The sequence below is a fragment of the Parus major genome, chromosome 9, assembly GCF_001522545.3.
Source record: "Parus major isolate Abel chromosome 9, Parus_major1.1, whole genome shotgun sequence".
In the NCBI taxonomy this organism is placed as follows: domain Eukaryota; kingdom Metazoa; phylum Chordata; class Aves; order Passeriformes; family Paridae; genus Parus; species Parus major.
This window is the reverse complement of record NC_031778.1, coordinates 21,705,034-21,718,342: the sequence shown is the minus strand read 5'-3', so window position 1 is coordinate 21,718,342 and position 13,309 is coordinate 21,705,034. Positions and strand designations below refer to the sequence as shown.

Below are 13,309 nucleotides of genomic sequence, written 5' to 3'. Positions count from 1 at the left end.
TACCTCTTTTTTCAAGCTTGAGGTAGCTCCAAGTTTAAGTGCCCTGGTTGAATTCCTCAGTGGAAATTCTCTTTCAGCTGAAGGATGCTCACCTGGCTGCCGTGCCTGATGAGCAGGATTCAGATCTCTCTGCAATATTTAGCTGCTGTTCAGCAGTAAATTCCACCTCTGACTCTTCAAGGGACTGTCCCTTTCAGCAGGGACAGCAAGCAGTAATCACAGTAAGCAATAGTTAACGAGCACCCATTGGTGTCAGATGACTTGGAAGAATTCATGAGACAAATCAGGCAGTGGAGTCTCTGGGAATAACAACTTCCCTTGGGTTTCTTTACCAATTAAATTGATAAAGATTTAATCTTTCTTTTTTTTTCCTTCCCATGGGTTGCTTTGCCCTTGACACACAAGATCAGTTTCTGGAAGGCACAGTGACTGTGTCTTACACTTCTGTAAACTGAATAACCAGTTCCCACTTGTGTCTCTTGTAAACCAGTGACCTGGTTGTGTTTCAGCCACGCAGGGAATGTGACAGAAATGTTATTTTCTGTAGTAGGAAGTGGAGTGAGTTTACATTTAAAGTTAGCACAGGATTTTTGTCAGGGCAGTGAGTAATCCTGCCCACAGAACTGCTAGAAAGATCTCCTAGAAATGGAAAACAAAAGATGGGAGAGAATATTCAGGAGGATATGGGAAGGAAGAGAAATTTAACTCATTTCAGACCATAGCAGAGGCTGTTTGATCATTAGATCAAGCTAGATCTGATTTTGAGCAAAGTTTCAGATTAGACTGGCAAGGACAACTATTACGAATAATGATTAATTAAAAACAAGAAAAGAAAATAGGATCTTCCATTTAAATATCTCTATAATGAATTCCTATTCCAAACTGGTAGCCAGCACACATCATCCTTTTTCTGCTGAGAAATTTTTTATATTCATTTCTGTTCGCAATGGTTCGGGAAAAGAAAAGAGAAAAAAAGAAAAAAAGGTTTTCATTATTCATGTGAAAAATGAACTCATTTGCTCACATGCTTAGTGCTGGGGTTAATTATATTATGAAAAAGCACAGTTTGTAAGGAACTGGCTTATTACAATAGGAATGCCCTGAAATTTAAGCTGCCTAATTTGACAGCTTGCTCAGTCCATGCTAGTGTAACACTCAGCCTGTTTGCAGGTGAAGCAGCAGCCTCTGGCCTTGGGGCTTTGTTCCTGCACAGGGGACTGTGGGCAGGACAGGGCTCTGACAAATTCTGTTCTGGGGGTTCCCCCTGGCAGCACCATCACTCATCACCTGCAGCCTGGCCACTGCTGCATCAGGGACTGCTTTGGACCAGGGCACAGCTGCCCTGGCATGGATTGAAGTACCAGAATTGGTTGTGGAGTGCTCCAGGTGTCCCTTTCCCACAGTGTTGCTGTGGACACAAGGACACTCCTGGATCTGAGACTTTTATTCCACAGGTGCAGACAAAAGGAGACATTTGCTTGCTCAGACTGATGAGTTCTTCTTAGGACAGAGTAAAGACAGGGACAAAGCTGGAATAAACACTTTATTCTACACTTCCAACAAGACTTTTCTTTGTTGTCTTTTCTGCAGCTAGAAGCTAAAGCTGTGATTTTTGTCCTTTCCCTTAATGTTTGGAAGCTGATTTCCAGATAAGCTGTTCTTGCAGCGCTCGCTTCCCATTCCTGCATCCTGCTGGCTCGAGCTCATCCTCTCTCACTCCTGCTGTCACAAACTCAGATTGCTGCTCTACACAGATTTGAGTAATATTACAGCAGAGCTTCCCAGCACCCCACCTTGCACGTGGTATGCCACCACTCACTTGGTAAAATCTGACCCATCCTTGCAGGTTTTACCTGGAACAAGCATTTATTTCTGTTTGAAATTGTTCCTTCACCTTCCATCCTGGGGAGCCTCAAAGGCATCACCAATGTGCACTTCTGTCTTTATCTCTGGTTTTGTTATTGCTGTGTTGGATCACTGCCGTGCTCTTCATAACAGCTGACATCATAAATCCCTTAAAAGTACAGGTTGAGCAGAGTACACAAAGTGCTGCCTTTGCTTCCTTGCTGTTCCTTTTTGATGCCACTGCTGTGGTCTCTGAGCTTGTGTTTGGTCCTGAAGATGTTGGCACTGGCCAACCCATGGGTATCTTCAGGTTATTCACACTTTTATATGACACTGGCTGTCACTCTCCTGCTCTCTTGGCCTAAAATCCTCCATACATTTGGATAGCCTACATTTTTTCTAATTTTTTTTTTCTTTTGTTCTGACAGAGATCTGTAAAAATTATTGTAAATGCTAAGCTTTCAGAAATGATCCAGCACATTGGGTTTTGGGTTTTTTTTTTGCTATATCCTTTTCAATTCAGTTCTGCTGACCTGATTTATAGATGTTAACAGGAAGCTAGAGAAAGGGCAGAAGTTCATGTAAATTTTCTTGAGATCCAGAAGCAGGAGAGCAGAGCTGGGGATAACAGAAAATACCAGCAAAGAGCCAGCCTTAGTTCATGACCAAGTGGTTTGCTGACTTCCTCCCCCAGGAAAGCAGAAGGCAGCAGGGTGCAAGGATGTCTGGAGTTCGAGGTGCATTTTGTGAACTCTCCTTTGAGCACCAGGACTTGGCTTGGCTGGAGTCAACCGTGGCACTTGTGCTTGGGGTTTAGCACTCCAAACATCAATCCAGCTGCTAAGAGTCCTGAAACCTCACTGCCTCAAAAATGATGTTTGAAGAGTGTTTATCTGCCTGCAAAAATACTGAGGGCTTACATTGTGAAATCAGACTTGGAAAGTTCAAAGCCTTCCTGTGTTTGTATGTGCATAAGCAGCACTTGTCGGTGCTGGAAGTCAGGTACACTGCAAAGAGACTGCATTTTTAGGGCAAAACCACTTCTAGACTTGGGCTTTTAAGGATGTCACTGCAGAGCCTTGAATCCTTTCTAAAAGGGTTCCATTTTGTGGCATAAAAAGTCAAAGCAGAAAGAAACTCATCTCAGCAGAGCTCTGATGTGGGGAAGGTGCCATACAGCCAGCCAGGCTTTCTTTTATGTTTTGCTCATAACCATCATAGCAGGGAAAGGCAAACACTTGTCTAATTTGATAAAATATCTTTAATTGCAGCAGCAGTACTTGAGGTTTGGGCTGGCTGCGTCAGCTCTGTTTGTAATCACAGCTCCAGCCGCACTCCACAATCAGCGCCAATTGCTGCCAATTAGCATCCACTAGGCTGGCGTTGCTTTATTCAGATGTTCTGGGGTGTTTGGTTGCATTATTCATACCTTGTCTGGGAAAACATAGTTTAAAAATGAGCACCATTACAGGATTTCATTGTACTGTGATAGACCTTCTCCCAGCTCCACCTCTCGGTTTAGATCTAGTTAGTGAACAGAGGAAAATTCGGGTGTGATCTAGGTCCTGCATTTCACTTCCAGGAAATACTTCCTGCTTGATAGGGAATTTTAAAGAGAGATCAAAAGAAATCAAAGTCGGTGTTTTTTCATGTAAGGGTTTGCTTTTGGAAGTCGTTGCTGCAAAATGCCATCAGTGTTCAGGACATTAGGAATAAAAAAGAAAAGTTTTAAAAAGTGAGCAGGCATGTATATGGTTATGGAGGACTGCCATGACCAGGAACAGAGATTTTAAAAGGACTTTTAAGTGCCAGTTTCAGAGCTGAGTCTGGTCTGTGGTGAGGACAGCTTGGGGTGGAAGGAGCCATCTCTGCACCTGCAGCAGGTCCAGAGTGCTCTCTGTAGTGACACAAGATGAGCTGCAGGTCCAGTCTAACACAGCAGTGTGTCCCAGCATCTTGGGCTTTGAGAGCTTTGTGGTTTCACCTATTTAAACTTTGAGCCTGTATTTTCCCCCTACAGGATTTCATTCTGACTTCAAAGGAGTTGTTCTTAATGTGAGCAAGTGCAAATGATTGATGAATGTGGGTTTTTTTCCTTCAGATGATGATTTTAATAAGGAGAAATTAATGCTGGCTAAGTATGTTTAACAAGGAGCTTTATTTGCTTTTGGTTTTGCATCTAAATGGAATAAAATGAAAATTTTTAGTGCCACAGTAAGAAAAGGAAGCAAACCATGGCAGAGCCCCACGTTCCTGGTGAACAGGGGCTGTGCACAAACTCGATGCTCTCTGCATACGGGGGTGTGACATGGGGATAAGGAGGAATGAGCACAGCAGTGATTTCTTTAATTAAAAAAAAACTAAACCAATAAAAAATAAACAAAATAAAAGTGGAAAAAGGAGGTGATGACTTGTGGCAGCAGAAGGACCACAGCTGCCAGCAGAGACAGGGGCAGTGATGGGTGTTTGCTGGGAGGTGACGCTCCGGGAGACTGTGCCAAACTCTCCGATAAGTTTGCTCCACTAATCAGGCGCTTGTTAATAATGACTCAGATTTACGATACTTCATAACAGCCCAAGAAGAAATATTCATCCTGCTATTGACTTTGTGGGGGAAGAAAACCTAATAAAGCATTGAGAGTGCTTAATCAATACCCGGGCAGGGCTGCGCTGACTATCAGAATGAGCAGCTTTGTTTGCTATTCAGGCGGATAATTTATGGTTAGTGCTGGAAGTGATGTATGTAATTTATGTTTTAGAGACAATTACTGCTCAAAGACAACTGCTGCAAAGCTTTTTGCAGGAAACCAAGTAAAAGACAAATGCAGTCTTTGGGGTGCCTGGCAGCCTGTCCGGTGTATTTGTTCATTATGTTATATTTATGTGTAACGTTGATACATGTGCATGTGTGCTCTATGTTAAATTGTAGCAGTGAGTGGCCTTTAAAGTTCAAATCAACTTTCTCAGGTTTCAGGGTTTTTTAGACATATGGGTTTGGTTGCAGACCATCCAAGTAATTAAAAAAAGAACCAAAAATAATGTGTAAAACTTGAGGAGGTACTTAATTTTTTGGATCTTCAACATTTTTTTAAAATTGAATCAGATTATTTAGATCAATAGATGAGAAATTGTCAAATGGGCATTGTGATTTGCAGACACTTGCCTATAATGCCTCCTTATAAAAGCAAATTGTAAGATAGTTGCAGTTCTACACCTTTGTGTGCCAGGTATTAAAACATGTTAAAGTACATATAGGAGCATTTCAGGTGCAGATGACAAACTGTATTTAGACTTTGATCCTTACCATTATCAGGATTTGGTTCATTTTTTTTTTCTTTACCCAACATTTATGTTTTCTGAGTTAGGAATTTACGTCTCTAAATCGCTATAAAAGTCAAGATAAGCTGCCTGTTGGAGAGAGGAATCAATCTGCTTTCTTAAAGATATTTAACATTTAGATTCCTGAAATTGGCCCATCTCCATCATAGTCTCCAGGAGAAGGTCCCAAGTGTTATTAATGAAATGTTGTCTTCCCTCTAAATAAATATGTTGTGGTTGCTGTGACCCCTGATTGAAGGAGGGTGTGTTACCCTAACGCTTTTAAACTAATCAAAATCACCTCCTGCTCCGTGCTGGTGGGCTTTGTTCAGGCAGGATTGCAATAACAATGGGAATGATTTTAGAGATTTTATTCCACTTCAGTGATTTATTACAAGTCCAGGGAGCTCTGACACGCGCTGGAGTCAGCGGCTCACGGGTCAGAGCACGGGTTAACCCCAGAGCTGGGCACCCACATGGCAACTTTCAATGTGCCTGCCTCAAATAAATAAAGTTGCTGTTCATGTACAGCTGATAAATGCAGAAATTTTAAATACTGGGTGGCACTTATGAGATCCCCTTTGTTATCTTAAAAATTAGTCTTTATATTAATGAATATGGCGTAAACCTGTGGTATGGGGAAAATAAAAATCCCTTATCCTGTAGGCAGTGAGTTAACTGCTGTGTTCCACTGACCTGAGCACACAACCTGTTGCCAGATTTAGGTGGTGTTTGACTTGGTGGTTTTCCTGCTGCAGAGCTGAGCCCCTGCTCGGTGCAGGTGCAGCTCTGGCCTGTGCTCAGGGCAGGTTTAATCCCTCACTGGATTTTCAAGATACTGAATTGAGCTCCAGGTGGAGACCCTGCAGAGCTGCAGCCCTCACCAACATCTCAGACAGGAGGCTTCTGCCCCAATGCCAATACATATTTCTGCTTTTCACACTGATTTTTCTTCATCTGCTTTTGAGAGCTGGCGATAGAGCAGGCCGCCGTTGTTAGATTTCAAGTTGGAATTACCAATGAAAACCACTTTGTCCAATATCTACTTTTACATAAAGCCTTCATTTATTTGTAGGAAATCTGAAATCACCTACGTTTTCATGAAAACCTGGTGAAGGGTTGTTTTCCCTGGGGCTGAGGATGTGTGACATTTTCAGATGGAATAGCATTAACAAGAGCAGAGAAGTGAAGGGATTGGAATTGTCTTTCTCCATTTAGCATGTAGCTCCTAGGCAGGGTTAATTGGGCAAAGGTGGTCTGCTTCATGAAGAAAAAGGTATGTTCCCTTCCATATCAAGTATTTTATAAGAATTTTTGGAGAAAAGGCACCTTTTCACGTAGTTCTATAATACCACAAGTGCTGGGAGTGTGGGACGTGGGCACATGCCAACAATCCATATTTTAACATACTACTGGATTTAAAATATATTGTGGATTTTTTTCCCCCCTCACATGTATGCTAGACAGATCATATATAAAGTTAATATCAAGTTAATCTAGATGCAAGGTGTTTTCAATTATTTTTCCCGTGGCAAGATTGAAGGCTCACATCCAGTATGTCCCATGGATAATGTTTTTGTGTTGCAACATTGGCTCTATAAATAAAAGTGAAACATTGCAGTAGCAAACATCTTTTTTTTTTTTTTTGAAGTGCCTACAGCATGTCATTACAGATGGATTGATAGGCTTGATAACATTGAACTTTTGTCAGACCTAACGTGGCAGACTTGTTACGTGTCAGAAATTTTCTGTCATTTTTCTCACCATTCAAAAGGCAAAATATATTTGCAACCTTGAGTGACATTGAATATGGAAAGCAGACAGAAATTTATCATTTGACAGAATTGTTTTTGTTGAGTTTATTTTGACTTTCCCTTTTTTTTATTTTTTTTATTTTCAGTGGCAAAGCTGTAATCAGATTTTAAAATCCTGTCTACTCTGTTTCAGGAATATGGAACAGCTGATTGTGGCTTGTAAAAGCTCTATGACCCAGTCTTTTACAAATGTAAAACACATTCTTTATAACTTCACATTCAGATCATTTATTTTTGTGCTTCTTTGGACTGAGGCAACATCTGACCTTTATTATGGAGTTGCAGAAAACAGCTTGGCAGGGAGCAGGCAGTGGGGAAGGTCTTGAGCAGGAGACAGGACAGCAAAGGATGCAGATGCTTAGAGAGCAAATTTTCATAGCATTAGGGCTAAAACTGGTAAGATTTATTCCTGCTCAGTGTATTCCTTCAAATGTGATTGCTCTCTAATAAATCAAAAAAGCTTTATTTGGTGTCTTAACTCAGAAATGAAATCATAGTTTATTTTATGATGATTAGCTTTAAATAAGGTGTTTGTTTTAAAGACAAGTGGAGATGGAAAGCTGGGTTTTGCAGTATAAGAGAAGAAGTGGTGGTTTTCTGGTGTAAAAAGCAGCAATGAACTGCATGAAAACATTTCATCAAAAGATGAAAACAAATATTAAGGCAGAGACAAGGAAATCCTGGGCAGAGCATTAAGAAGGTAGGGTTAGAAGAAGGAGGAAATGAAGTTTTCAGTCATAACAGCACCAATAGCTGGACCCACAGCATTTTATGCTGAACAAGGAAGGAAAAGATTTTTAATTGCTAACAGGAACACTCTGCAATCAAAGGAGAAACTTCCTATATATTAGCATGCAACAGCACTGTACACTTCCGAATGGATTATACCCTGGTGAAATCAAGGGAATAATGATGAGCTCCTCAGCTAGAAAGGTTTTATTCCAATATTTTGCTTCAAAATATAGACACTGGTGTTAATAAGTTGGGCTGTATATCCTGGGCCACCTCACCCAGTCAACATTTTATGCCAGGACATCACGTAGCATTGTGGGCACTAGAGAATAAAGCATCTCTTCCTTTAATTTGTTTAAAAAATAAAAAAGAGCAAGGGGACTTTATTAATTTTCAACCCTGTTAGTGCAAACAGAAGTTGAAGCTGGGCTGTTTTGTGGCTCATTGCTGTTTCTTACCACGAGGCACATGGGGATGTGGTGTGAGCTGGGGGCAGTCAATCCCTCACAAGGATTGTGTTATGAAATACCGCGCGTCGCGGAGCCGAGCGCTCGCGTGCCTCCTCCCAGCGCTTGGGGAACACATCCAAAATCTGTCTCCTGTCATATGCTCTCCCCGTCTCTTGCCAAGGAGAAGAGAGCAGACGCACGTTCTTATTTTGGTGCCGTTTGTTTTTGGAGAGGAAGGAGCTGAGGGGGGAGTGTTTTTCTCGGGGAAAAGTTTCTGTTTAAATCGCGTTGCCGTGAAATCGAGAAGGGCCTCGTTGGCTTCACGCGAGTTGGGATTTGGTTTGTTGTGCAGCTCTGAGATGGATGGATTTTGGTTTATTTCTTCATAGCCTGCCAGTGTTTTCCAGTATCGCTGAGGACAAAGGAATTATCGTTTTGTCTGTCATTGCTTTGAATCATTGCTTGGGGAAATGAGGTGGTTTTAGTGGGTTTGTGCCTCTTCAGCTACACTTCAGCAAAAGTTGGTGTTTCACAATGCACTTTTCTTTTAGCTTTTTAATTGTCTGAAACCTCCTCAAAAATTTCTTTTAACCTGTGGCTTTTAGCCAGGATCAGAAATGAACCAGTCAAGTGAAGCTTGAGCTCATCAAAGAGCCAACAAACCTTGGTAAATCATAGTCTATAACTCCAAAGGGTTGCAGTTGAAAGGCTCTCACCTCTCTTGCATAAATGTGAAATTCTTTTTTATTATTATTTTTCTTTACAAACTAATTAAATGTTTTTTTTAAAAAGCCTCATTTCCCCCTTGGTAATGAGGAGCTCCACTAAGACAAACTGCCTGTGGTGTTCACAGTCATGATGACGCTTATCTTCTGCTGCTTAATCCTCCTCCTCCTGACTTTCCTGCTGTCTCCCCTGAAAGCAGTGTGAGCTCCCTCCCAGTGCCAAAGGCCTGTCAGATCTGTCACCTGCACCCTCAGCCTGGCCTTTGAGGACATGGAGTGTCCACTGAGGCAGATCAAGACATTTGCCCAAAAATTGAAGCCAAGCCCCCCAGAGCCCATTTTTCTCACACAGGTGCAGCCCTGCCTGCCCTTGCACTGCTGTGTTTGGGACATGAGCACTTCAGAGAGCAGAGAGAAGGCATTTCCCAGGTTCAGTGTGCATGGAACCAGTGCAGCAAAAACCTGCTGGGCTTGTTACATTTACCATCCCTGTGAACAAATTTTCTGTTTTGGAAATCACCTCCATACGGTCTGCTGTCTCTGCTCCTGCTCAGCAGAGCAGCGCTGCTGGCCTGATGGTTTCTATCATATTTCTTTGAAATTTCTTATGTAGGCTATTTAAGTAGGTATGTAAGTGAATGTCTTTGCTATTGATTTTTTTCTCTGCCACTGGCTATTTAGTTGTTTATTTTTTTTCATTTAGTTCTTTAATGTTCTTCATTTGTAATGTGTAAAGTTCTATTTTGGATTCAGGAAAACACCGGCTTACAAGGTGGATAAGTCAGGTGTGTAGATAACAGCACCTGACAGAAAGAAGGACCACAATTGATTTCAAATCCTGCCATCTTTCAGAGGTTTCTCATCATCAACCCTAATGGCCAAGTGAGGCTGCTGGAAATGCCTGTATAGAGGTGTTCCAGAGGGGGAAGCTGGTGAGCCAGGTAGAGCCTGCAGCCAGAGCCAGGTGGGCTCTGCACTCACCTTCTGTGCAGAAGGGGAGGAGGGAAATCCCACCCTTGCAACTCTTTAGAATCACAGAATCTTTTAGGTTAAAAGGACCCTTAAGACCATTGAGCCCAACCATTAACCCAGCACTGCCAAGCCTGCCCCTAAGCCATGTCCCCAAGTGCCACATCCACTAATGGTGGGGCTCAAGGATCTCAGAGGTGCTTCCCAACTGTAATGATTCTGTGATATCTGTCTTTTAAATCCCTCTGGGGATGGTGACTCCTCCACTTTCCTGGGCACCCTGTTCCAGTGCTTGGCAGTCCTTTCAATGAAGGAATGTTCTGTGATACCCAATCTAAACCTCCCTGGCACAACCTGCTTGAGCAGCAGGGCTCAGCACCGTAGCTGGGAGTCGCTGCTCGGGGGCTACTTCAGCGTCCTGGGCTGTTTACCTCAGAAACCCTCATTTTTTCACACCAGCCAGACACAGCTGTCCTCAGATCTTCAGGTGTTGTGGTCAGTGCTCTCTCTTCACTGGCTGCTTGTGCTTTCTCCTGGCAGATGTCAACGAGTGCACCACGGAGAACGGCGGCTGCCACGACCGCTGCTGCAACACCATCGGCAGCTACCACTGCAAGTGTCCAGCTGGCCAGAAACTGGGGGAAGATGGAAAATCCTGTGGAGGTAATGCTTTGTGCCATGTCTCACTGCTGTTTTAAGGAATCAGCAGACTTAGGAAGGGGAAGGAAAGGCTGGCTTTTATGTGGAGCCAGCTGAAGAGTGTGAGCTCAGAGGTGTCGGGGGTGCAGATCTTCTCATGTCTGGATTATGAAGATGTAACTGTAAGAACACTTCAAAGGGTTGGGGTTTTGTTTTATTTTGTCAAAAAAAAAATGTTATCACTTAACCTGGATTGCCTGTGCCATGTTCTGATTATGGGATTTCCATCATCAGTTTAAAAACTTGAAGAAAGTGTATATGCTCGATAATATTTCATCTGTCTCTAAAGCAAAATGGTTCTTATCATAAAATACACATACATTTTCACATTTCAATCACAATTCCACAGCTAGAGATTAACTGAATGAAAAAGGATTTAAAACCACATGCTATGTAAACCCATTTGTCTTTTTCATAGGGGAAATTTAAGTCTAGTTAGTGCATTATAGGGTAAAATTCATTCTTATGCAGACACTTAGGTTAGAACACACAGTGAATTATGGTCAGACTTCCTAAAGGTGCTTTGACAGACAGGGTGGGTGTAAACAAGCCCAGGTGATGTGTTGATCCACAGTCACTACATTTTGTGCATTATCAGGTGCTGCAGAAGGTGGGTTTGAGGTAGCCAAGGTGTGCTGTACTGCAGGCCAGGGCAGTTCCTCCTTCCTGAGCTCTCCACAGCAGGTAACAGGGATGTGCTGCCATGTGATGATCTGCTGTGCTCTGCTGTGTGCCTGGCTTGCACCTGCCCTGCATTTCAGTGCTGCAGTAAATGCATCAGTGGTGATATTGTTTTCATCTCACGGCAGCTTTTCATGGACTGTATTATCATCTTCTCACAGGAAGCTGTGTCCTCTGGCTTTTCCCATTGCACAGTATCTCACAAATTCCTTTCTTCCAAGATTTCATTTCACCATTGTCCAAATTCTTTTTATGGTTTGTATAAAACACTGTATTTCTTGCCTGTGGTCATATGATTTATCCTAACTTTATAATTTATGTGGCTGCGCTCCTTTTTTTGCTAAAAAATGATGGAATTATTTTCTATGGCAACCTATGAGTTGAAATCCACCTTGACAGTGTAAATAAGCTGTAGATGGTTATGCTATTTTGACTGAAGTATTTCATTATGGTCCTCCACGTTTTCATTTCAGCTTTTGGAGAGCACAGCCCAGGAATGAATATCATTTATGATTCACAGATCCCTGCTACTTCACCTCTCTTACCTCTTTGGGGGACTGACTGACAATAAGTCCATGAGCCAGTGCACAGATCTATGTTTTGATGACTTCTCACTGCTTTCAGTGCATGAAAGTTGTCCAAACCCCAAGGTTTTTGAAAGCAGGAGTCCTACTCATTATAATCCTTAGCATGCAAGAGTCATTTTTCCTTTAGACTAGTCTTATTTTGGTAAGTTAGTCAAATTAGTGTTCCTTCTGCACAATTCAATTCTTACAATATGCTTTAAATTCTAGCATTTACACAGTCTTGAAAAACTCAAACAGAGCTTAAGGTATTTGGTTTTTGTACTATATTTTATCTGACCAGGAGTTTCAAATGAATATATTATTAGCTGTTTTGAGCCATTTTTTTGAAATCTTCAGGTAAAAATGGAAAACCACAATGATCTGGAAACCCTCAATTCACAGAAGAGAGTGAACGTGGTGGTGTCACTAAATACACTTCAGCTTTTGCAGAGATGACAATGGCAGGGAGAATTTGGCTGTACTGATCTGCAAGGAGGCAAATTTCAGCCAACTTCTGGCCACCAGGTGTTACAATGTGAGTAACTTAGTGGTTGGTTACTACCTGAGGGAAAAGTGAGCCCCCCAAAAAACTGCATGTGCTGCTGGAAGGGTTTCCAGGGCGTGAACTGGGGTTTTATTAAATCCTCTGCATTGCTCAAAAGAGTTGTTTTTGCAGATGGGAGTAAAACAGCTCCTCATTCAGGTTAACCAGTGGTTTTGGAGGAATAAAGTTTATTGTTGTTCTGGGTTGTTCTATTCTTTCTGCCTTTATAGCATCATTGTGCTTTATGTTACCCCTTAGTCTAAACTCAGGCGTTAAATAGATGTGCACTATTGTTCTGCTCCCATTATTTGTCTCATGGTTGGTTTTATTTCAGTGGTGCCTGCAATGATCGATCAGTGTATGGGGTTTTTTTCTTGTTTTTTTTATAAGCCAGGGTACAAATAAGGTGTATTGTTAGAAAAGCAGCATGGAAGTAGCAGAGATTTTATTCAGCAAGTCGTTATTGCTGGAAAGATTGATCGTGTTTTTCAGAAACAAAATAGAGCATCCTTCTGACAAAAGGGAGAGATGTCAGGAAAGAACTGTTGCGTTTTTAAAAATATTTTGTAGCTGTTTCATGCTAAGGAAGGGAAAATGGATAAAGATTCACTAACCAGCAACGTGCTGAAGTGCACTGCTGTTTTGATCAGGCGTTGCTGGGGGTTTGTGAGCAATTTCTTTTGGAGATCCAAAGGCCTAATTTATATGAGCTGACAATGCTCAGCATCTCCACCTTCTAGGGTGTCAGAGGTGTGTGCAAGACACAAGGCTCCATGAATATGCACAAGACAACAGCATAAAATAGGTGAGATAATCTTAAAATAGTTATTGCTATAAGCTTTGTCAAACCTTCTCCTTCCTGAGTGATTCTGTGGCTGGTTGGACCTGCCTGGGGAAGGGGATTGAGCAGCACAGCCTGGGACACCCAGTGCTGTGGGGTCTATCCTCATTCCAAGGGCTCCAGAGA

At 42.1% G+C, this 13,309-nt stretch overlaps 1 protein-coding gene across 5 annotated transcripts in view; it reads left to right on the top strand.

The window, feature by feature from the left end:
- LOC107208802 (multiple epidermal growth factor-like domains protein 6) overlaps positions 1-13,309 on the top strand; it is a 187,867-nt gene that overhangs the window by 91,390 nt on the left and 83,168 nt on the right. For all 5 annotated transcript variants that reach the window (XR_002002080.1, XR_002002079.1, XM_019007797.2 and 2 more), the window contains exon 5: positions 10,393-10,515. Coding sequence is in view for 3 of the 5 variants with exons in the window: in XM_019007797.2 (XP_018863342.1) it covers positions 10,393-10,515 (123 nt within the window). In the remaining 2 variants the exon portion in view is untranslated. The remainder of the gene's footprint in view (positions 1-10,392; positions 10,516-13,309) is intronic.